The sequence below is a fragment of the Curcuma longa genome, chromosome 11 (assembly GCF_044706935.1).
Source record: "Curcuma longa cultivar G26 ecotype Majalengka, Jawa Barat chromosome 11, ITB_CL_G26_1.1, whole genome shotgun sequence".
NCBI classification, from domain to species: Eukaryota; Viridiplantae; Streptophyta; class Magnoliopsida; order Zingiberales; family Zingiberaceae; genus Curcuma; species Curcuma longa.
In genome coordinates, this window is record NC_133871.1 from 19,236,700 (window position 1) to 19,260,487 (window position 23,788).

Consider the following 23,788-nt stretch of genomic DNA (forward strand, 5'->3'; position numbering starts at 1 on the left):
ATAGATTAATAATAATTCATTTATAACATGTAGAATAATTTAGTTATTATCCATTTATAAATATATAATATATTATATTTTTTACATTTATCTATTACATATAATATTATTATATTTATATTATTTAATGATTTTATTAGGAATTGTTGAATTTATATTAGTATTTAATTTTTATTTTTACTTTTTTGAGTGCCATTTCAAATATCTAGATGCCACCACCCATTCCAAATGCACAGCCACCACTTCATCGCCACCTCCGCTCTCCTCCACCCGTTTAAATCCCCCAATCCTTCTTTTAACCCCACTCCCTCCCTCTCCGCCCGCTCCACTCCCTCGACCATGGCTTCCGCTGCACTCGCCGCGCCCGTCTCCCTCCCTTCCTCCACGCCGTCCCTCTCTCCCGCCTCTATCAGCTTCCCAAAGGTGAGACCTTTCCCCTGATTTCCTCATCGTAGTCACCGATTTTGCTCGCTGACACTCGACCGGCGGTGGCAGAGTCCGCAGCAGACATGGTTGTCCTCGAGAGGCGTGCATTCGCATAAAGCCGGCAACTTGGTCGCCGTCAGGGCTCAGGTCACCACAGAGGCCCCGGCCAAAGTTGCCAAGGTATCGAAGAAGGATGACGAGGGCGTCGTCGTCAATAAGTATAAACCCAAGGATCCCTACGTCGGGCTGTGCCTCATCAACACTAAGATCACGGGCGATGATGCACCCGGAGAGACCAACCACATAGTCTTCAGCACTGAGGGTTGAATTCATTGACCAATTAAGTTACAGAGTCTTAGTCTGTTGGGTTAAACCCTTAAGGAAGCCGTTTCCGGTATTTGTAATAGTGGTATGATGAGGATCGTTTGTAAATGGTTATATGCAGGGGAGGTTCCCTATAGAGAAGGCCAATCGATAGGAGTGATCGCTGATGGAGTAGACAAGAATGGGAAACCCCACAAGTTGAGACTGTACTCGATTGCCAGTAGTGCTATTGGGGATTTTGGAGATTCCAAGACTGTAAGTCTGACAACAACATCAGTCTCCAATATTTTTTCATCTGCTCAATGCCAATTTGTCTCTGTCAATGCAATTGCATGCACTTAGTATATTAATTTCCAAATTCAAAGGAATGGATAGGATCAATTGAATGTGATGTATTGTTTAGATAAACGCATGCTATGCAAGTTTTTTTATTTGTTGAACTTAAGTGCGTACCTTTGTTTCTTCTGAACTGATTCTCATACTGAATTTCTTATTGCTGTGCTTCCACAGGTTTCTCTCTGTGTAAAGCGACTTGTTTATACTAACGATCAAGGAGAGATAGTGAAAGGAGTATGCTCCAACTTTTTGTGTAAGATCTATGTATCAGAATCCATTCTGAAATTTTCAAACCCAAGAGCATCTTTCAAAACCATAGTTGGATCTTATTTTCACAACTATCACTTATACCATTGAGTGTAATAAATGGTCAATTGTTTTAAATTAAAAGCTATTAAGTATTTCATTCAACTTATGCTAGATTACATCTGAGTCAATGTTCATTAAAACTTAGAGGTGAAGTAGGCATCGCTTAAGAAAAAGTTGTTGCCATCCTCTGAAAGTTGGGTTATTGTTTGGAAATTTCATAAAACAACTACTTTTGCCTATGAACTATCTTTCTCTCAAGGAGGATCAATTGCACATTAGTTTTTTTTTTATAAAAAAAATCTTCCTAAGTTGACATATTATCCAAAATATTCTACATTTTCTTGTGATAATTTTCAGTTCAGCATTGTTCTGCTAATATATACCAGGTGACCTCAAGCCTGGTGCTCCAGTGAAGATTACAGGACCAGTTGGGAAAGAAATGCTTATGCCCAAAGACCCAAATGCAACAATCATAATGGTAACTACCTAGTACCTAATGTTTGACAATGCTTAGTTTAGAATTTTTTTCTATGGATTCTATGCTTTAAAACTACATATTCTTACCAAGATTTCTACATGTCAGCTTGCAACAGGAACTGGTATTGCTCCTTTCAGGGCATTTTTGTGGAAAATGTTCTTTGAGAAGCATGAAAACTACAAGGTAATGCTTAATATTAGGTAACTGTGATAATCCACCTGTTAAAAACAGGTATTTAAGAAATGTAAATAATAATGCAATGTGGTGTTGCAGGTTAGAGGTTCAGTCTCTGACCTCAGCATTCCTATAGTCACTCTCAATGTAGTTTTAATGCTATAGTCATTATGAACCGAAAAGGAAACAAACAATCTTGACTGCTAGATTTACTCTAGTTAACAAGTGAAGTAACTTATATTTTCAAGTTCATGGCAGTAATAAATGAGATGCAGGCATATATACGGTGACCACTATCGCTTGTATTGCTTGAATTCTAACATGTTAAGATATTGAGCTGGTAAGAAAGAGACCAATTTATATTTATAATGGACTATCGCACTTGTCCATGTGGGACCAATGAGGATGAAGACTCCTAACATTTGCACACTCCATCATTCTCATTATAAATTAGAGGTATGAATTTTTTTCTCAACACAGGTAGGATTCAAATTCTAGATCTTCTGCTCTGATAGCTTTAGAATTGACTGCTAGAGCCTTGGATGTAGCTTAGTTAAGCTGTGACCATTATGTTCAAAAGCTCAAGATCATATCAGGTTCAAGATGAGATTAATCTATAGATTACATGAGCTGTATCACTTGATTCTTGACATACTCAGCTCCACCACAGATGTTCTTTCCATTTTTCCGCACAAGGCGAGAAATAATGCTATACTACAAAAATGATGCACCACTTTCCATTTTTTCCAAGTTCCAACAATTTAGAAATATATTCATGTTATGCAGTTCAATGGCCTTGCATGGCTCTTCTTGGGAGTTCCTACAAGTAGCTCACTGCTGTACAAAGAGGTGGATATTTTTGAACACCTTACTGGAATCCTCTCAATGCTTTACATCTACAATGTCTTTTTAATTCTCATATTTGGATTCTACAGGAATTTGAGAAGATGAAAGAGTTGGCACCGGATAATTTCCGGCTCGATTTCGCCGTCAGCAGAGAACAAACAAACGAGAAGGGGGAAAAGATGTACATTCAAACTCGCATGGCACAATACGCAAACGAACTGTGGGAACTTCTCAAGAAGGACAACACCTACATATACATGTGCGGGTTGAAGGGAATGGAGAAGGGAATCGATGACATCATGGTCTCCTTGGCTGCCGAAGACGGTAAGATACTTTAACTGATGCCAAAAGAAGAAGATCAAAATGATACTTAAATCCTAACGCAATCTACATTATGGACCTAAATAACTGTGACACTTGACAGGCATCGACTGGTTAACTTACAAAAGGGAATTGAAGAAGGCGGAGCAGTGGAATGTGGAGGTCTATTGATGTATCTGTATGCAACAGGACTGTTAATGTATCTTTGTACAGTACCTATTTCAATTGCCTCTGTTAAAGAAGAAACAGTTCATCTCTGACATCCTTTTCCTCGATCAACTCCACCATTACGCTGGCTGTAACCTTTGATGAGAGAAATATAATTTTGTTTTTGTTGATATTTTACTAAACAGTCGCATGCAAATTTCATCCTTTTCATTTCGCGTACTTACCTTTTAAAATATCAAAATTCACAACGTCGATTACAGATATAAAAGTATAAAGAGATCTGATATTTTGCACGACCTGCGCTGTACGATCTTGTGCATGACATAGCCGATCTATCCCTGTTGCCGCTGCCCTTGTCATGTTGTCCAGCCATCATCCGTCGTCGACCCAGGCTTGATCGACGCGCCACTCGCCGGCGCTTCGGCCGACATTGGATTCCGATCAGATTGTGGTTGGAATCCGATGCAATTTGGCCGGAACACGGTCGGTAGTGGCACACGCCGTTTCCGGCTAAATCGTGGCTGGAGACCAGTCGGGGAAGGACGGCGTGCGATGGCGGTCCTTCCTCGATCAGTCTCCGGGCCGCAATTTGGCCGGAATCCGATCACGATTTAGTCGGAAATCAACACACGTCACTGTCGCCCGCGTTTCCGACCAAATTACGTCATATTTCGATCACAATTCGGCCGAAATCTGATACCGACCGACGCGCTGGCGAGTGGCGCATCGATCGGGCCCGAGCCGGCGGCCAGTAGTGGTCGGACGGTGCGGCGGCAGTGACGGGGTCAACGGCGGGACGACAAAGTCACGCAGAATATCAAACTCGAAAGTGTAGATATATTAAAGATATTTTTAGGAGAACCAAACTAATTGATAGATTAAAGAAGAAACAGTTCATCTATGATTGATGAATGCAAAGACTCTTTCTTTCTTTCTTTCTTTTTTTTCGCTGGCCTGGCCAAATGAAAGCGACGGGTTTTGTTAAGGGGTCTCGTGTGCGCTGTCAGCAGCTGGTCGCCTTGTCTGAACGTAGTGCGAATTATTTGCAGCCTCGCGTTGCGTCGACTTTGATTTCTCTGTTTTTTCCAAAATAAGTTTATTGTTCGTGAGATTAATCGCGACAACTTTTGCAGTTAGATTCGCAAAGAATCCTGTGAGCGCAACGAAACGCGTTGGATTTCGACAGCCACTGCGTCTGCGATCGCTTAGTTGGAGTAGCAAAGTTGTCGTCCATTTTTCTTCTCTGAAGATTTGCCGTTGCGAAATCATTTTACGAGAAATCTCAAACGTTGAAATTAGTTAATTTTATTAAACCAAGGCAAGCATCGATTGCAGCTACAAGATTATGGCTGTATCTGATTGTAATGAGCACTGTATCCACCTTCTCGAGACGGCAGACATTCAAACCAATTCCTACTGAATGCCATTTTTTTATAAATATCCTTAATTAATTAACTACTTGATTTGTAATTGTTTTCTAAATTTATAGTTGAATCCGCCGCCTCCTACGAACTTTAAACCCGATCGCATTTATTTAATCCGCAAATCTCGCCTCGCACCTTCCGCCGCTCCTTCCTCTGCTCAATCTTTCACGAACAGTTCAGTTAAATCACTAAAAAAATCGATTTTTTATTCTTTGGAGCCTTTTTTGCAGCTAATTGTGTTAGAAATCGTTCTCCTTTTCTCCTCACTCACAAATCTTGCTCGCCTCTCCGAATCCGGGGACCTTGAGGTCCTCAAAAGCTGCCTGCTTTCGCCTGAATCGCCGGCGATCGATGCGATTTTCTTGGTAGATTTTGATGGGCAATTCTTGCCGGGGATCCTTCAGAGGCAAGCACCTCCAGAATAGTTTTTTCATGTCCGGCGAGCGGCCGGCGTCGAAGCGCCACCAGGGCTCCGAGACCGACGACACGTCCAAGAAGGCCCAGCCGAAGCAGCGGGACGCAGCTTCCATCGTCGCTACCCCCACCGTTGCCATGAAGCGGAGCTCCGACCACAGCTCCAACTCTGTGCTCGGCCACAAGACCCCTAACATCCGGGAGCTCTACGTGATGGGGCGGAAGCTTGGGCAGGGGCAGTTCGGCACCACGTACCTTTGCACCGAGATCACCACGGGGGTCCAGTACGCCTGCAAGACCATCGCCAAGCGGAAGCTGATCTCGAAGGAGGACGTGGGGGACGTGCGGCGGGAGATCCAGATCATGCACCACCTGGCAGGGCACAAGAACGTCGTCACCATCAAGGGCGCCTACGAGGACCAGCTGTACGTGCACATCGTGATGGAGCTATGCTCCGGCGGGGAGCTCTTCGATCGGATCATCGAGAGGGGGCATTACAGCGAGCGAAAGGCGGCTGAGCTTATCCGGATCATCGTCGGCGTGGTGGAGGCTTGCCACTCGCTCGGTGTTATGCACCGAGACCTGAAGCCAGAAAATTTCTTGTTGGTTAACAAGGACGACGATTCCTCCCTCAAGGCCATTGATTTCGGCCTCTCTGTCTTCTTCAAGCCAGGTAAAACCACAGTAAGCTTCCTACGCGCATTTTCTGAATGCTTAATGATTCTTCCAATTTGTTCCAAGGTGTTTTTGCCCAAAAAATCTTTAATAACCCTACACTGTTAATATGAAAAAATATATGAAAAGTAGATAAAAGTTCTTGGGAGACCATGTAGTAGAAACTATATCTCATTTTATGGTTTTTGCTGAGTGTATGGCCATAAAAGTTCTTAGGAGCTACAAATGTGGTTTTGTTTGATGTGTTTCACAAGTTTATTGTGGTTAAGGTGTTTTTGACAAAGATACATTGATGCACTACACTGCTCAAATGGCACAAATGATAGCATAAAGAGCTTCCTAAGAGTCTAAGGAACAGATTTATGGTTTCTTGTTATTTATTGACAAGGGTATGACCATCATATGACAGAAATGAAAGCATATATGAGTTTCTAGGAGTTAGATAGTTATGAAAGTCTATATGAATTTGTGGGAGGCCAAAGAGCAAACATGCAATCTTCTTTATGTTTTTAACAAGTGGAAGACTGATTAGTTTCTTTTGTTGTTTTATTTTTTTGCAAAATATGTTGACGGGCCAAAATAAATCAATTTGGCCAAAATCATACCAAATACTTTTTGGAAATCGGAAGAAGAATATTAGTTTAGTTAGAAGTAACAAATTTTGAGTTAAAATACTCATCAAAGGATTTTTGACAAAAAAAAATCATTTTGGCCCCCAAAAGAAATTACAGCAGGGGTTTTGTGGGGGCAAATTACCAATGGGCGCACCTAAGTTTGTCCAAATTTTCTGCTGGAGCTTTTTCCATTTTTCTAATAATGCACTCTATTTTGTTTTTCCCCCCAAATCATACACTAGGGGTAAGTTGTGTTTGTAAAAGGAGGTGGTTCTTGATTTGGAAAAAGCAAATTGGGTTGCTTAATATGAGAAAAAGTGAAACTTACGTAGCTTGGAAGTGTGCCCATTGGAAAATTTGCCTGCCTTTAGTTAATCATTTACTAATCATTTGCATTGCACATGGTTGATGAAGAAGCTGGTTTAATTTTCCATTCTCTAATTTAAATTAAATACAAGTAGAACACAAGCATTCAATATTACACAATCATTTTGGGATGAGACAATTGTTGTAACTCTTCATGTCATCAAGTAAGAGGTTAGAACCTATGTGGAACTCTAAAACTACTCTCTGCCTTACATACCATAATGTCTTACTGTTATGTGCTTCATAATTGTGGTATTGTTCTGTTATTTTGTTTGTCCTCTGGTTTCTATGCACTATTGTTTCTAAAATGATTAATTTTAGAGGGATAAAACTTGGGTTCCACAATTCTTTCAGATCAAATTTTTACTGATGTGGTTGGAAGCCCATACTATGTTGCTCCTGAAGTACTTTGCAAGCATTATGGACCAGAAGCTGATGTTTGGACTGCTGGTGTTATATTATATATTCTGTTGAGTGGTGTACCTCCCTTTTGGGCAGGTATGTTGTCAATATCTTTGTTTTTTTTTCCCCATGAACAATGACTAAAGCTTCTAATTTTGGTTCCAGAAACACAGCAAGGAATTTTTGATGCAATTTTGAAGGGAGTCATTGATTTTGAATCAGATCCATGGCCATTGATCTCAGAAAGTGCCAAAGATCTTATAAGGAACATGCTATGTTCTAAACCTTCAGAACGCTTGACAGCCCATCAAGTACTATGTATGCTATTTTCCAATCACAAAATAACTAGTGTTTCTTATCGATACCTTAATTATATTATGAGTAATTTTTTGTGGATTGTGGATTATTTTGAATACACAGCATGGCCTTAGTTTTCATTCTTTTATGCAGTGATTTTGTTAGCAATTTTTCATATGAAAGCATTAGTAGATGTAGATCTGCTCTAGCTTAAAGGACATAATTGTCATATGCCAGTGGCTGCTAACCTTTCACTAAGCTACAGCATTAGCATGGCTCATGTGAATGTATTACTAATTCTTAAACTGAATATAATCCAGTCATCATATATTAGTCAATTTGGGCATCTGAAACTTCTTCAGCATGCATAAACTAGACTGTCTTTTTTTTTTCCTTGTGTTTAGTCAGCTTTGTGCAGTCTTCACTTGACAAAGGGATTACTGTACCGGTTTTGTGAGAACTAGGCATCAAAAAATGGGTAACTTTTGTCATCTGATATTCTGATTGAAGTTTTACATTTACAAGCTGGAGATCTTAATTTCTTGTCTTGGTTTGAATAGGAAAGTTTTAGTTCTGGCAAGAATCAGGATCTAGTTGATCTAGTTGTTATCTAGTAAATTCGATTATACGTTCAACTTTAAGTAAAATGAGTGTTATCTTGTTTCTGTGCTTACTGTTTTTCTATGGTCAGGCCATCCCTGGATATGTGATCATGGAGTTGCTCCTGATCGAGCTCTTGATCCAGCAGTTCTTTCTCGCCTCAAACAATTCTCTGCAATGAATAAGTTAAAGAAGATGGCTTTGCGAGTGAGTTCACAACCTAAAATTTTTGTGACCTTTATTTATCGGGATGAAGTTTATTGCTGGTTCCCATAAAAGTTTGCTCTATTTTGCATTGCTAGATTATTCAAACATTAGTTTCTCTGTTTTCTATCAGGTTATAGCTGAAAGCCTTTCGGAGGAAGAGATTGCAGGATTAAGAGAAATGTTCAAGACAATGGACACAGACAACAGTGGGTCAATTACCTTTGATGAGCTTAAAGCAGGTTTGAGAAGATACGGTTCGACTTTGAAGGATACAGAGATTCGTGATCTTATGGAAGCAGTAAGACAATGTTACCTTGAAAGGAATAGCACAATTCAGTGTTGATTTACTTTTGAAACCTAAACTTGTGCCTGCCCTTCATCTGAAATGATGGAGAGAACATCTTGAACTTTATAATGCTCAGTACCTTCTATTTAAAGATACCTTTTGATATATGAAGATCATTGCTTGTAGATTAAAGAATCAAGTTTTGTGCTTCCTTTGACATGTTAAAATACTTTTAGGCAGATGTGGACAACAGCGGAACCATCGACTATGGTGAATTTATTGCCGCGACAGTACATCTCAACAAGCTAGAGCGTGAGGAACACTTGGTGGCGGCTTTTTCATACTTCGACAAGGATGGAAGTGGTTATATCACAGTGGACGAGCTTCAGCAAGCTTGCAAAGAGCATAATATGACTGATGCTTTTCTAGAAGACATCATTAAAGAAGTGGATCAGGATAATGTGAGTACTATATTACATGATCTTCATACAGTTCTATAGAAATCTCATTCTTTATAAATTAACAGAAACCAAAATTAAGTGTATTCCTTTGTTCATCAGACCTGGCATGCTCCTACTTGATAAATTTTAGTTGCAAATTTTTCATTGCTCTGGCAACGAGCTTATACTGAAGTGCACACACACACACACACATCACCATCCCATGAACATATGCTTTCAAATCTGGGAAAACTAACAGAAAGTGACTTGGTGTTTCAGGATGGTCGCATTGATTACAGTGAATTTGTTGCTATGATGCAAAAGGGTACCATGGGATTGGGACTCGGTCGGCGGACAATGAGGAACAGTTTAAACATAAGCATGAGGGATTCTCCAGGACCTTTCTGAACATTCTAACATGTACAGATTCTACCAGAAGTTACAGTACTTCTCCCTGGTTGGATTCTGTTTTCTTCTTGGCATTCATGTTTCTGTGAAACGAATATGAAACAACCGAAAATATGAGATTGTTATGTTTTTTTTTTAAATCATAAAATATGTCTCGATTATGACTTGTACATCTGAAAGTTAAGAACAATATACGTCATCATGCTGAGAAGAAGAAAAAAAAAGTAAACTAGTTCCACCAAGAAATGAGAACAAAACAATGATTTAGTGTAGGACCCTGATCAAACCTGACAAAAAAAATTTCTTAGTTCAAACTCAAACAGTTGACTATTGCCTTTCTTATCCTTTGTATTTGTACCTATTTGGTTGGTCATTATTCTTAAGCCATGAACATGCAGTGTTCCCATCTATTTTTATCAGCATAACCTGCAACTTCTCTGCTGAGTTAAGCATCTCTTAGAAAGGTAGCTTGTGTTGTTTGTATGCTTCAGAAAAACCTTGACAATGAACCGGATCTTCTTTTTTTCGTCTGATTTGTAGACCATTGGGCTCCATAAGAAGGCAGTGGACCCTGATCTTTCATTGAAGGAACTAACTACTCATTTGGAGGGCCAACATCTCACACAACCATCATTATACATCAGTAGTTTATTTTAAGATTCTCCTGTCTTTATCTATAATAATGACATTTAGTCTTCAACAAGGATTTAAAGCAAGACCTGACCATTTGTTAATTCTTGCATTAGGAGGAATAAGAGTAAGTTTTGATTACTCAAGACTCTTAACTAGAGTATTCTTGTTATATCTTAAAATGTTAGTCGACTGAATAAACATGAAAATGAAGGCCAAAGTTTACTTTTGTCTACTAATTTGAGGTATGATTGTTTGAGTTCTCCTATTTTTAACTTGAAAATTAATAGTAAATTCACTTGTGGGTTTGTTTGTGTGCATATCATTATCATTACTCTTTGTTTTTGTCCTTTTTGTCTTCATTTTCTTCCTTCCAAGCCTTCTTCAATTGATCATTTTGTATGTTGGTGGAAATTGAAAATCAGTCCTCAATATAATGTAACAAATGATGTGTGATAAATTGGAGTTTTTTATTATTAATTCCGTCTAAAATATTATATATAGGTTTAATTCAATTTTTTGGCTTATTGTCAAGTGATTGCTTGTGGAAATGAATTTTAAATCTATGACTACCTTCCAATCTTCAAATGTCTTTATCAACTTGATGAATGGCACCTTTGATTATTTCGATCATATATATTTGGTGCAGAAAAGAAAAAGATCATATATATTTGGATTTAATACCTTCGGTCGATTTTGTTTTATTTTAGAGTTTTTTTTTTTGTTGATGTTGTTTGTTTTAGAGATTTGTGGGTTTCTTATGTGTTTGAAGGATATGAAAGTTAATGTTTTATTTATAGAAAAGATTTTAATATTTGCAAAGAAGAAAATAATATTTTCTAAAATACTTTTTTAGACAAAGTTTTAGTATTTGATAAATTTAATAAGATAAATAAATAAAATTAGACACTCAATTTATCTACAATCCTACACATATTCTACTTTCCATTGGCTAAAAAACAAAAATTTTAATAAAAGGATATTTCTTTTTAAATAATATTAAAAGGGCATTTCATATATTTTTTAATCAAGACTACGGTCAAAATTATTATAATTTAAGTTAAAACAGCTATAATATTATTGTAGCAAATTTAAAATAAAATCGTAATTAATGAATAAAAATATTTGTGGATGAACAATAAAATGGGATATCTTTATAATGATGTTTAAAAAATGAGATGGCTTTTTAAAAATTTTTAAATTAATTTTCTTTATTGTAAGGAGCCTAAATATATTTTAAATATATATAATTATAAAATTTTTAAATATATTTTTTGTAAAGGTCCATGAAATGGAATGTTCACGGTCACGGTTGCTCTTTACTTTCAAAAAGAAGAAATAATAATGAAATATTTTTATCGATCGACTGATTTATTCATTTTTCCCTTTAACAAATCGAACTAGTTTTGAACGATCCAAAGAATTCTCAAAGGCTTCGCTCGCTCAGTTTGGGAGTGTGAAGAAGATTCCGGCATTAGCCGCTGCCGTCGCCCAAAGCTGTTTATATATATATATATATTAAAGATGCGCTCTTCTGATTGTCTTACGATGCCAAATCAGGATTTCTCTCCTTCATCGACGCGACTGCTAGCTTGCATGCTCGGATTCATCGCGTGAAGCCTAAAGATGGGATCTTGAACTGGTTTCGCGACGTTAGCGGCCGCCCGAAGTAATTAGAAGTCCAGTGGTTTGTTGGTGGCTTCGTCGTACAGATTAAAAAGCAGTTTTGCTTTTGCTTTTGCTTCCTTTACAGCTCTGAAGAAGGTTATTGAATCCAGGAACGAGCTGAAGATGTCTTCGTAGCACATCTACGCAACTTGTTATCTCAGCGAAAGACCGTCAAAAGGTTGCATTTTTCCCCCTTTGAAAAAAGGTATTTTTTGCTGGAGCTTGCGATGTCAGAGGGTTTTGGTGCCGAGAACTCTAAATAGTTTTGGTATTTTTCAGTCTTTTTCTGCGAACTGAAGCGGCTAAGCAGAGATTTCAGTCATTTCTGGTGATAATCTCCTGGAGGCCAACGAGAGTAAGGAAGAGCAAGTGAAAGGACCAGACAAGCCGAAAAAAGGGGGAAGGATCCCGATTGTGGTGTGTTGTTTTGCTCCCTTTTTTTGTCATTTTTTTTATTAGGTCACCCAAGTAATGGCTCTTTGTCTTCCTTTATGTAAGCTAAGTCTTGTATCCCATGCTCGACTCATCAAGCTTAAGGAACCTTTATGTTTCTCAGAAACAGGCTGTTTGATTGCTGGAGGAGTATTGATTAGTCAGTTTTGGTTTTCCTTGGAGGTATGAGAATTCTATTAACTACATTGTATCTTGCTGTTTACATCTCTCAAATCATTGTTTGAAAAAATAATAATAACAAAAAGTTATTTTTTCTTCTTCTGACAATTTAAGATCAAATCGAATACTATTTGTTCTAAGAGCATGATTATACTTGGGATTCCATCTATTTTTAATATAATATCTATAAATATATTTATATATTGCAGGCTCCGTTTTTTAGCTTAAGGTGTTATCTTTCTTGCAAGGATGCGCGGAGCGGTTCTTGTTGCAATAGCTGCCTCAATTGGAAACTTGTTGCAGGGGTGGGACAATGCTTCCATTGCAGGTGTGTGAAAAAACATACAGACTTCCTTGATTCAAACCTAATCAAAATAGGTTTACGATCCTGACGATAGCTTATGTCTTTCTTCCTTGTAAATTTCATGTTCTATCTTCTTTTTTTTCTCCTGGTAAATAAAGATTTTGATACCACTACTTATGTCATGCCAATTTCTTCACATAGTTCCATTATGCATATAGGTATTCTACTAGTCAATGTTTCATTTTTTTTGTTCAAAGCATATGAATTTTTGCCAAGTACCAGAGTTTTTTTTCTATGCTTCAGGATCTATTATTTTCATTAAAAAGGAATTTAAATTGGAGAATCACCCTGCTGTTGAAGGACTAATAGTAGCAGTATCACTTATTGGTGCTATGATTATTACGACAATATCTGGAGCAGTATCAGACTGTGTTGGCCGGCGACCCATGCTAATTATCTCTGCTGTCCTCTATTTTCTCAGTAGTTTGGTCATGTTCTTCTCACCCAATGTCTATATTTTGCTCCTGGCAAGGCTCATTGATGGATTTGGAATGGGTCTTGCTGTCACACTTGTTCCAGTATATATTTCAGAGATTGCTCCAGCTGAGATAAGGGGATTGTTGAATACACTTCCGCAGTTCAGTGGCTCTCTTGCTATGTTTCTTTCCTATTGTATGGTATTTGGACTGTCATTAAAGCCAAATCCAGACTGGAGATTGATGCTCGGTGTTCTCTCCATTCCTTCCCTTGTGTATTTCTCTCTTGCTGTTTTTTATTTGCCGGAATCTCCAAGGTGGCTTGTAAGCAAAGGACGAATGTTGCAGGCAAAACTAGTTTTGCAGAGATTACGTGGGATAGAAGATGTTTCAGGTCTGTGTAGCATGAATTGCCTCTAAATTGAATTGTTGGGGAAAAGGCTTTGGCTAGTCTAATACTAGAATTCGTATGATTTGCACGAGGACCCCCTTGTTTCCCTTGTGTTCACACCATGCCACCATTGTTTGTACACACTCTAGTTTTAGTTTTTCCTTTCCTCAATCATGAAAATTATGAAATGAAAGAAAAGAAAAAGCCAATGGCAATTTCACAAATGTTTGTAAGCCACATGAAGTCATGAATATGCTATTTCTTTACTTGTCCAAGTACAAAATAGTAGAATGAGTTTTCTTGCACTTTTTGTATAATAGTAGTATCTTTCACAAAAACATTGCGAGAAAACATAGGAAAAGTTTGTTATTAAACAGGAGTGTGATGCCTAAAGATAGCATCAAGAAATTGCCAATTCTTATTGCATTGTTCTTTATCTTTTGTATAGTGCTCATGATGGAACCATTTAATACCTAGAATTTCTTTCACAGAATTGGGATTGGATCTGTTTCTTTAACAATCTATGTTGCTTTTCTATTCAAATTTCCAAGAATGTCACCCGCAGTTATGAATTGTTGGTATACTCTGCAGATCCACATCCTTGCTCAAGTCATTCTTCTTCGTTGTTTCACTAATTCATTTAGACTAGAAGTTATCAACCTACTTTTGCTTAAGTACATTCTATGGCAAAATCATGTTTTGAGGTATTCTAGAACACAATTACATTTGAAGCTTATAGATGTCATAGGGAATTTAAATATTCTTCTGTAATATCACCTAAACGATCATCTTTTTTTTTAATTTCACTTGATTTCAATTGGATAACTGCAAATTTTTCTTGTGAATAGGAGAAATGGCCCTTCTTGTTGAGGGTTTGGATATAAGTAGTGACACATCCATCGAGGAGTATGTAATTGGCCCTGCAAATGAGCCCACTGATGACCAGGGAGTAATTGCCGATCAGGAACAAATCAAATTGTATGGAGCAGAAGAGGGGGGTCTTTCCTGGGTGGCTCGGCCTGTTAAGGGAAGCATCCTTGGTAGTGCATTAAGTGTTCTGTCTCATCATGGTAGTTTGGAAACACGTGTTAAAATACCACTAATGGATCCTCTGGTGATTCTATTTGGAACTGTCCATGAGAAGCTACCTGAGACAGGCAGCATGTTTTTCAGTAGCATGCCAAGCGCGCTGTTTCCTAATTTTGGAAGCATGTTTAGTGTGATGGAGCAGCAACCTAAAAATGAGGCTTGGGATGAAGAGAGTCTTCAGCATGAGGGTGAAGACTATGCATCTGATGCAGGAGGAGGTGATTTGGATGACAATTTAGAAAATCCACTAATCACACGTCAAACGACAACTGTGGAAGGTGGGGAAATCACCCCACCTCATGAGAGTGTTTACAATATGAGGCAAGCTAGTCTTGTGCAGGATAATTCTGGTGAGGCAGTTAGTAGCATGGGTATTGGTGGGGGATGGCAAGTTGCTTGGAAATGGATTGAAAGAGAAGGCGACAATGAGACGCGAGGTGGATTCAAGAGAATTTATCTACACAAGAAGGGTGTTCCTGGGTCACAAAGAGGTTCCTTTTTTTCAATTCCAGGAGGTGAAGCCTCAGAAGGCAGCACATTTTTCCAGGCTGCTGCTTTGGTGAGTCAGCCGGCTCTTTATTCAAATGAGCTAATGGACCAGAACCCTATTGGACCAGCAATGATTCATCCATCGGAAATAGCTGCGAGAGGCCCATTCTGGTCAGATCTTTATGAACCTGGAGTACGACACGCTTTGTGTCTTGGAATTGGGATCCAAATCCTTCAGCAGGTAAAACCTACAAGTGAAGGTGGATTTAAGTTTGCAGGCAGCACTTGGCTTTTGTAACTTTGTGATTTCTCAGTTATCTTTGTTGAATCCGTGTTTGATGGTTCTAAATTAGACAGTAAAGGTTCGTTTCATCTTATAATATCGTCAATTTGATTCTCATGTTATTCTGTTCATAGCTTCTTATTTTGCAAAACCAATAAAAAGGTAAATTCGTTCTATATGTTTCTTATAAGAAAAAAAGAGTGAGTTTATCTTATTTGAAAATGCACAGGCAATAAAGTTGGCATTTGCATTATTGTTTCTACTCGTTCCATGCTGCTATGTTCATATTCTTTCATGCTTTTTGGTATCTTTTATTCTTTCATGATTTAGTGCATCTTCATTGTAGTAGAGTTTACTTTTGAGAAACTATCTGATAACACTTGTCTACTTGCAGTTTGCTGGCATAAATGGGATTCTGTATTACACTCCCCAGATACTCGAGCAAGCTGGTGTTGAAGTCATCCTTTCAAACATCGGCATCAGTTCAGACTCATCGTCTATACTTTTTAGTGCTCTCACAACATTGTTAATGCTTCCTAGTATCGGCATTGCCATGAGGCTCATGGATATCTCAGGGAGAAGGTAATTCCTTCTCTTTTCGGTTAATCTACATCTTGTATGCAATTAGTATTCTTGCTTATGATCAGTCTTCTTAAATCTTATCTCATTATGCAGGTTCCTTTTACTATCCACAATTCCTATCTTAATAGCTTCGCTGGTTGTCTTAGTCCTTGCCAACCTTATCAAACTTGGAACAGTGGTTCATGCGGTGTTCTCTACCGGCAGTGTTATCATATACTTCTGTTTCTTCGTGATGGGATTTGGACCCGTTCCGAATATCCTTTGTGCTGAGATATTCCCGACCCGGGTTCGTGGTCTGTGCGTAGCCATCTGTTCACTTGCATTCTGGATTGGCAACATTATTGTGACCTACACATTACCTGTGATGCTTGGCACCATTGGCCTTGCCGGTCTCTTTGGGATTTATGCATTAGTTTGCACCATAGCTTTTATGTTTGTGTTCCTAAAGGTTTCTGAAACGAAGAACATGCCTCTTGAAGTCATCACAGAGTTCTTTAATGTTTGCACAAAACAAGCTGCCACACGAAATTGATCGGAGCATCCGCATGATTTCTTGCGAGTCTTTGGTGAGATTATCTAGAAGCATGATCAATCGACGAAGATCTTATGCTTTGATGTGGTGAGCCCTTTCGAGAATCAATGTCTTTTTGCTATGTTTTTTTGCATCTTGTCATGTAAACATGAATCTTTTCCTTGATTTTTTTTAATGAATATTTGGAGTTTGAGCTCAACTATATATCTAGAACTATAGGTTTCTAATTCATGGAAAATGTTGAATTGAAGCCTGAAAGGCATAGAATATCACAAAAGATGAGAAGTACACTAAATTGATGATCTTATGCTGTAGAAGTTGTTCATGATAAATAGGATTTTCAATGCATCTCCTTATCTAGACAATCACTCTTTAGAGTTGAGTGACATATACACACACATCATACTCCTGGTGGATAATAGATCACCAGGCTGTTATGGTTGCTTTAGGCTTGGTCCACGCGTGTTTACAAATGAGAATGAATGATCTTCTCGATTGTGTTGTTCTCCTGCCTCCATTTGTAACTCGAGCGGCTCGAAGTCCCTCTCGTCGGTAACTTGGTTGATCGGTAAGATTGATATCTCATCTTCTTGATCAGTGTTGTCTTGTTCTGATATATGCACCTCTGAATTGCCTGGCTCAGGGAGGTGTCTTCTTGGGGAACGGTAGTGTGTCTCACCTGCATGCCTCATCGATTTGAACTGAACAGGGTGAACTGGGGACGAATTCGCACTCGACCGCGGGCTCGGTGCCACAGATCTAGGAGGGGTTCCTTTGAGCTTTTTCTTCACATTTTGGTGCCATCTCTTAAGTGCCCTGGATGTCTGATCGTCGAATATGGATCTCTTCATGTGTGATCCCATCTGAAGAAATTTCAAAGTTTGTCTGTTGGATTCTCTCCCGAATTAAGTTCCATGTGCAATGCTCAGAAATCTTAGAAGGGTTTAAAACACACCTGAGATACAAGTGCATATAGAGGAAGAGTAATGTAGCTGCACAAAACTTGGCCTATAACTCTGCACATACACGTTGAAAAAGAAAAATCCATAAGAATGAACATGGAGACTCCAGTAGCTCATTTTAAGGATGAAATGCAGGAGAAATTTGAATCTAAAAGAAATCAATGTTTACTCGTGTAAGAGAAGCATAATAGATGCTTACCCGATCACAATTCTGGCAATGATGAAGAAAAATGTCTCATGGAAACAGGACCTCAAGCCAAATTGATACTGCACAATGCTAAGGTCAAGGTTAATTACTTGATTGCAAAAGAATGAAAGAGAGACAACTGTAGTTTACCCATATCCAAAAGAAGTATGTAATCTGAAATCCATTCTGCAAAACAAGTGGAAAGAAAAATAAATTTTACTGCATTCGGTCGAGTATCACAAGTTAAACATCTGCAAGGGCATGAGGGAAAAGCATGGTTACAAGAAAGAGGGCTAATCGGATCAGAAACAGAACGAATTGTGGCCGCCCGAACCAAAAATGCTGGTCAGTGAGATGCACCAGAGGTATACCCTGCACCACAGTTTGCCTATCTTTAATCTCCATGGCCATTCCTTCCATAATCGCCTGTAGCTTCATTCCCACTGCCAAAATGATCTGCATTGTGAAACCAAAGGTGAGTTTTTTTCTCACTAACAACATGATGGTTCATGTGACCAGGTTTTAGTGAAGCATTTCAGGCTTACGACTAGAGGAATTATCGATGCCCAGAAAAGTTCCTGCCATCCTGATAAGATAGTAAGTATCATCAAGTGTCAGATACTTGAATTTTCTTGGTTTACCAGCTAGAAAAACCAAACAACATAAGAAGTGTACCTACCATGAACATTTAGAAGCAAAATAATCACAGCAGAAGCCCACAAAATATAACTGCTCAAACAAAAAAACAACCAAAGCAAACAGTTGTGAGCAAATCTGTCTAATCCATCTTTAGAAATTTGATTGGAACAAAAAACAAGATTTAGCAATCAAAGCACCTGATTTCAACAACTTGCTTGAAGTCATCCTCTAAAGCCCTTTTGATGTATCTTTTGAAATTAAAACTAGTTCCCGGAGCCAAGTGAGCCTATAAACATCAATTGATCAATAGACTATATTAGAGGAATTTGTATTAATAGGATTACTGGTGTAGAGACTTTTAGCTCTGTCTTAATACTTTCGAATTAGGATTATGTCTAGAATCTTATATATACATATAATGGTTACTCCATAAACAACAGTATTTTATTCTGTGCAAACTAAGCATTTAAGCAAAAATTTATTATGAGAAAGAACTTACACTTATAAAACCATGGCGCAAGGTCAAGTAATCAGCTTTACTAACAGACTTGAAGAATTGATTAAAGAAGCATTTCTGGAGAGGATAAAACAGTAAGTTACCAAAACCAATAGAAAAAAAAACAATTTAAGAGATTTAAAATTTTTAGTAAGTTATAGCATTAGTAAGCTATATATTTACTGATTGCCTCGGCTACAGATTGCTCTTCTTGCTAAACAATGATGTTTGACAGCACGTTCAGATAAATACTCGACATGTTTTGCTAAACAAAGAAGTATTACTAAGCTTCTGGGTGGCGTGCTGTTGGAGCTTTTTCCTAAGTTTGTATCTCAAGGCTACCTATATAGTGAGCTCCTTTGGCTTTGGATTTAACTGAAGCTTCAAAGGAAAGATTTGCTTGATGGAGCTCCTTCTTTGGAGATTGATCATTTTGATGTCCATAGTCAAATTTGTATTCAAAGGTTGAAGTTCCTTGTTCTTTGGTTCCTAGCCCAAGGGCTATAGGGGCTTCATCTCAGTGCCAATCGTTGGTTGAATCATAGTCTCTGCATGCTAGTAGAATTTTTCAGCATTGTTCTCCAGCAGTGGGAATGTTTTCACTGACACTTCGTATTTGCAAGGACTGAACTAAGGCTCTGAATGACTGAATACTATCGAATCTAGAAAGAAGAGCAATCTGCCACATTTTCTGTTGTTGGAGAATAAGTCTACTAGTTCCCAATTCCATGTGAACGTATCTAAGCGTCCCCAAATTCAATCAATTGGTCACGGGAACTAATTTCCAACACTAAGGGAGGAGAACTAAGTCACAATAGCAAACTCTACACTTACAATATAGAACAAGATCACGTTTCTGTTCCAGAAGCTCGTGTGAGACATTACGAAAGATACTTCATCAGCAAATCTGAATCTGGATGGATCTGCATAGACCACACATTATGCTTTCACAATGGCCAATGAAAATATGATTCAGAGCCAGCAAAGTGAAAATAATTATCTAGTTTTGTGATCTTATAGTGAGAAAAACATATTCAGTTGTACGTGATAATAAGAAATTGAACAACAGTAGACTCATGCATATAAAATGGAAATTGTTATCGTTGATGGCAAAGTCTTATGGAATGATGGCTTATGGATTTGCAACAATACAACAAAGAATAGTGAAAATATACCATTTGTGAAGGCATACTCAGCCGATGTCGTATCCTTTTCCCAGTCCTTCCATCTGTGTATCTGCACAAGAGAAGGTTATCAATGCAATTGCAAAGTGGATACTGCAACAACTAAACTAAGTCATCCTTAGACAATGCTATGGAATTACTCAGAATGATACATAATGTAATCCACTACTTTGTCATTGCAGAGTCACCTTTGCTCTTCCAAGGACCATTATAAGAGCAGTATTTAGCACATGAAACACAGCCAAAAAGAAGATCAGAATGTGCAACTGGTGCAATCCTGTAGTAGTAATCAGTGGCGCCTTTCCCTACAAGTGATCGCAACTGAACATTTTAGCTTGAAAAACATTCTTAGATTTTGTGTTTTTTTGTATTTTGTTCACAAATAGATTATTGTCAACCAACAAACAGAGACTTAGAAGATGGTGTGCACTACTCACTGAGGCGCATTCTACTGCTGAACCACCAGCAGCTAAAATCCTGCGCTTCAGGTGTGACTCCGTCAGCAGCAGCGTGAGCAGTCGCCTTTTGTTTCCACCAGTTGACTCTTCTTCCTCCGTATCATCAAGGCTACATGGCAACATAGAATCTGCAACTCCTTGTGGCACGCAGATTTTCGCGATTTGGTCCTGACTAAACGTCAACAGCAAGGAGATGAAGCCAAGAATCATCAACTCTGCGAAAACCACAACGGATCACAGAGTTACAGTAATTCGTCTATTCCGGATACCATGCACGTTGAAAAAGTGCTCCGATTTAGGTATGAACTTTTTGGTTTTACCAGCTTTCACCTTCTCAAGAACTTCATAAAGAGTTCTCTTTTGCTTCTTGATAAGCCACTGGCAACGAAGTCAAAGCAGATGTAACTGTCAGTTGTGAGAAAATGATTGATGCAGGACAAGATAGAGTAGCATAATTCCAAGCTAGGAAAAAGATAGGCCATTCAAGGATCTGAAGCGTGAAATTATCAGGACAATTTCTCACTTGCTTCCAGAAACACTAGTTTTTCTTCATGCTGAAAGCTGATTCTTTAAGATACAAACTGAAAGAATAAAACATTTATAAAACTAACTGTAGTAGAAAATTAATCATGCTTCCTCTTGAAACATGACTGATAACTCCTAAAGAAATTCATTTAATTCCTTAATGTTACTGATAACCCCCAAAGAAACAACAAAGCAAAACAACTTATTGTATTCGCAAACCAAGTTTATCCAATAAGAGAAGGAATAACAGTTCTTCAAATATTTTACTATGTATCTCCTGATCAAGATAGTCTAGATTTTTTTTTTCAATACATACATGCATAAATAAATCTCCTGATTAAGATTTGAGACCAACGCCTCATAATTTTCCTTTGAAAATGATAGTAGAAAAATTAAATTCCTGAGCAACTTTCCTGTCAAGAAAAATACCCAAACACATAGCAGACAAAGTGAAGCTCTAACTCACCCCCCCGACATGATGAAGCCCTTTCTCCAGCAACAGGGAGATGATGATGATGGACGCACAGACAGCCGCCACGGCCCACGTCGGCGTCCGGTCGAGGTTCCTGGCGTCCGGGGAAGCTCCTGGTGCCATCTCTGACGTCTGCTGCTTCTTTCAGAAGAGAAAGCAAGAAGGCTTTTTTGCTTTTGGTAAACAACAACAACAACAAAAAAGGGTAAGAAGGTTTCTTCAAAGCTGGTTTCTAATATCTTGGAAGCAGGAACAATACTCACCTTTAAAAGAGAGAAAACAACGAGGAAATCGGAAAAAATCCTCGACTCTGGTCCGTGTCAACGCCATGGTGTAACGTTCAGGGACGGGTGGCTGGATGGATTGACGCCGTGGCGCAAGAATTCAACAGAGATAAATTATTTTTGTAAGATATTACAGATAAAATAAAAACACTTGTTGATTGCTCCACAGTCCACAGAGGAAAATGACGCTGATAATTCAATGATATGGAGATTGACGTAAGTTGTTGATTATTCCACGATATCAAGTTGAAGGATAAAAGAGAAATTCAGAATAGATAATTCGATCCTCAAGCCAAGTTCATGCTATTCTATTGGCTGGTAGTTAAGAAAAAATCAGTGAATATCAAAGCCATTCCCCAACTTAATCAAAAGAGTAAATTAGGCTAACAACCCCGTTCTATATTTTAATGAAACTTTTCTTGTTTATCTAAATTTTAATGAAACGCGGCAGCATTTAATTCAGAACAATTATATACTTTAGAAATGTGAAAATCAAGCTTTATTTCAGAACATCATTATCACATTAATTCAGTTTAGTTTTATTCTAAGTTCGTTTAAAGTGTTTAAATAAGGCTTAAAATTAAAAGACTCAGTTAGACATCGATCGTGGGAAAAAAATTATTCTCATTTTTTTATTAAATATGAGATTGCACATGCACAGCGTTCCCAGAATATGATTTCAGTGATAAAATTTGATGGCTAGAAAATAATTTTCTAAAAAGAAAATATTTTTCAAAATTTTAATCGGTGATTCGAATAAATTGGATGGTGCACGCGACAAAGACAACATAAACTCGATCAGAAGACAACACCACGACTTATTTGTCCTAATTAATACCCAAGTTGTTCGACTAACTGAGAAAACATTAAATGCCAAGAAAGAAGAAACGATGAACAACTCTAAGATCGCTTCAAATTATAATTAATGCATTATTGTGGAAAATGTCAAAACACCTCCAGCCTTTCAGAAAACACATCAAATTGCCTCCTTTGTTGATTAAGCATTTATCGACAATCAAGATTAAATTATTCTTAAATCTGTTCAAATCCAATATAGAGGCTTCCATATTCTTTAACATAAAGGACCTCTTCGGTACTTTCTGAAGAGTCCTAGAGTCTCCTTATTTTTGGCCAAGAAATGAGTACTTTCTGATGTCGCTTCTCGACAAAATCTCTGTTTGTTGAATTTTCTCACCAAATTGTAGAGCAATCGACTACCAGTGACTTGGTTTTACTTATGGCTTTTTGCTCAGCACTTGATTGTCTGCAGTCTTCGTGTCCATGCTTAGTAGTTTAGCAGCTTATGATCAAACTTCATAAATTAAGCATTACATCTTTGGATATTATACGAGCAAAAGGAGTGTAACATTGTGATGTGATTGATCCAAGTGTTAGAATCTAAGAGAAGGGTGAAGAATTATTGTCCACAAATCTAAGGAAAACCTTATCCAGATCATGATCCGTCTACACTGAGTCTTGCATCCATTTAGAACCAACCAGGAAGCCAGAGGCCGCAACTGCCAAAGCTCTACTCCATTCTCTTCAACAATGGAGCTAATTGTTTATGCAGATAGAGATAAGGATCTGAGCCGTGTACAAGAATTAATGCTTTAACGTAAACAGGATGCCCCTTTCATTTTCTTTTGTCCTATAATCAGTATCCAGATTCATAGCAGGGTCCATTTTCTGGATTTCTTATGACCATTTTCTACTCTTTGTCATGCTCTTGTTGAGACGTGTGTTTCATCACCATTTTTTTCTTTTTTCAAATATTCTTTTATGTCAAGAGTGCCTACCTACCATTTAGGTAGTTAGGTTGTAGTGTACAGTTGATCAAAATCGGTAAGGAGATAATTGATGATTAATTGTAGTTGCTGCCATCTGCTTTTATATCATGATAGAGACAAAATACCAGAACAGACCACAAATCCATCTCTCTTTTTTATGTAGTTACACTTCTTCCCTGCAGAGTTTCTGTCAGTAACTTAGCATTAAAATCTAAGTAATTTC

At 38.1% G+C, this 23,788-nt stretch overlaps 4 protein-coding genes across 7 annotated transcripts; 3 read left to right on the plus strand and 1 right to left on the minus strand.

The window, feature by feature from the left end:
• Window positions 1-263: 263 nt before the first annotated feature.
• LOC141840879 (ferredoxin--NADP reductase, leaf isozyme, chloroplastic-like) lies at window positions 264-3,554 on the plus strand. The gene is made up of 9 exons (XM_074728968.1): window positions 264-423; window positions 496-748; window positions 872-1,005; window positions 1,261-1,339; window positions 1,782-1,873; window positions 1,979-2,056; window positions 2,834-2,896; window positions 2,983-3,217; window positions 3,318-3,554. Exons 1-9 carry the CDS (start codon window positions 340-342, stop codon window positions 3,383-3,385), a joined length of 1,086 nt encoding a protein of 361 aa, XP_074585069.1. The 5' UTR covers window positions 264-339; the 3' UTR covers window positions 3,386-3,554.
• Window positions 3,555-4,790: 1,236 nt separating this feature from the next.
• Window positions 4,791-9,676, plus strand: LOC141841968 (calcium-dependent protein kinase 26-like). Its single transcript, XM_074730173.1, has 7 exons — window positions 4,791-5,893; window positions 7,230-7,373; window positions 7,443-7,595; window positions 8,266-8,381; window positions 8,512-8,679; window positions 8,904-9,128; window positions 9,387-9,676. The coding sequence occupies exons 1-7, from the start codon at window positions 5,182-5,184 to the stop codon at window positions 9,513-9,515; spliced, it is 1,647 nt and encodes a 548-aa protein (XP_074586274.1). The 5' UTR covers window positions 4,791-5,181; the 3' UTR covers window positions 9,516-9,676.
• Window positions 9,677-11,951: 2,275 nt separating this feature from the next.
• Window positions 11,952-16,750, plus strand: LOC141837863 (monosaccharide-sensing protein 2-like). 4 transcript variants are annotated; one of them, XM_074725230.1, is made up of 8 exons: window positions 11,952-11,991; window positions 12,093-12,230; window positions 12,370-12,428; window positions 12,635-12,753; window positions 13,033-13,599; window positions 14,445-15,415; window positions 15,852-16,039; window positions 16,133-16,750. In XM_074725230.1, exons 4-8 carry the CDS (start codon window positions 12,675-12,677, stop codon window positions 16,569-16,571), a joined length of 2,244 nt encoding a protein of 747 aa, XP_074581331.1. In that variant the 5' UTR covers window positions 11,952-11,991; window positions 12,093-12,230; window positions 12,370-12,428; window positions 12,635-12,674; the 3' UTR covers window positions 16,572-16,750. The 4 variants fall into 4 exon arrangements, with proteins under 4 accessions (XP_074581331.1, XP_074581334.1, XP_074581332.1 ...); XM_074725233.1 differs by having other exon boundaries at window positions 11,986-12,018; window positions 12,317-12,428; XM_074725231.1 differs by having other exon boundaries at window positions 11,986-12,018.
• A 90-nt stretch (window positions 16,751-16,840) lies between these two features.
• Window positions 16,841-21,896, minus strand: LOC141837865 (MLO-like protein 9). Its single transcript, XM_074725235.1, has 16 exons — window positions 21,758-21,896; window positions 21,489-21,667; window positions 20,818-20,875; window positions 20,477-20,712; window positions 20,228-20,344; window positions 20,031-20,091; window positions 19,690-19,778; window positions 18,859-18,933; window positions 18,557-18,645; window positions 18,400-18,449; window positions 18,266-18,306; window positions 18,003-18,176; window positions 17,871-17,906; window positions 17,733-17,800; window positions 17,527-17,587; window positions 16,841-17,434 (listed from the first exon to the last, which is right to left on the minus strand). Exons 2-16 carry the CDS (start codon window positions 21,615-21,617, stop codon window positions 17,006-17,008), a joined length of 1,713 nt encoding a protein of 570 aa, XP_074581336.1. The 5' UTR covers window positions 21,618-21,667; window positions 21,758-21,896; the 3' UTR covers window positions 16,841-17,005.
• Between the last annotated feature and the right edge of the window lie 1,892 nt (window positions 21,897-23,788).

Coding starts and splice junctions, on each gene's coding strand:
- LOC141841968 (XM_074730173.1), top strand. CDS start 5,182: ATGGGCAATTCTTGCCGGGGATCCTTCAGAGGCAAGCACCTCCAGAAT. Junction 7,596..8,265: donor GACAGCCCATCAAGTACTAT/GTATGCTATTTT, acceptor TTCTATGGTCAG/GCCATCCCTGGATATGTGAT. Junction 8,680..8,903: donor TTCGTGATCTTATGGAAGCA/GTAAGACAATGT, acceptor AAATACTTTTAG/GCAGATGTGGACAACAGCGG.
- LOC141837865 (XM_074725235.1), bottom strand. CDS start 21,617: ATGGCACCAGGAGCTTCCCCGGACGCCAGGAACCTCGACCGGACGCCG. Junction 20,092..20,227: donor TGGTCCTTGGAAGAGCAAAG/GTGACTCTGCAA, acceptor TCTCTTGTGCAG/ATACACAGATGGAAGGACTG. Junction 17,588..17,732: donor ATTGCCAGAATTGTGATCGG/GTAAGCATCTAT, acceptor GTGTATGTGCAG/AGTTATAGGCCAAGTTTTGT.
- LOC141837863 (XM_074725230.1), top strand. CDS start 12,675: ATGCGCGGAGCGGTTCTTGTTGCAATAGCTGCCTCAATTGGAAACTTG. Junction 12,754..13,032: donor GGACAATGCTTCCATTGCAG/GTGTGTGAAAAA, acceptor TCTATGCTTCAG/GATCTATTATTTTCATTAAA. Junction 13,600..14,444: donor TGGGATAGAAGATGTTTCAG/GTCTGTGTAGCA, acceptor TCTTGTGAATAG/GAGAAATGGCCCTTCTTGTT.
- LOC141840879 (XM_074728968.1), top strand. CDS start 340: ATGGCTTCCGCTGCACTCGCCGCGCCCGTCTCCCTCCCTTCCTCCACG. Junction 1,340..1,781: donor AGTATGCTCCAACTTTTTGT/GTAAGATCTATG, acceptor AATATATACCAG/GTGACCTCAAGCCTGGTGCT. Junction 2,057..2,833: donor AGAAGCATGAAAACTACAAG/GTAATGCTTAAT, acceptor CATGTTATGCAG/TTCAATGGCCTTGCATGGCT.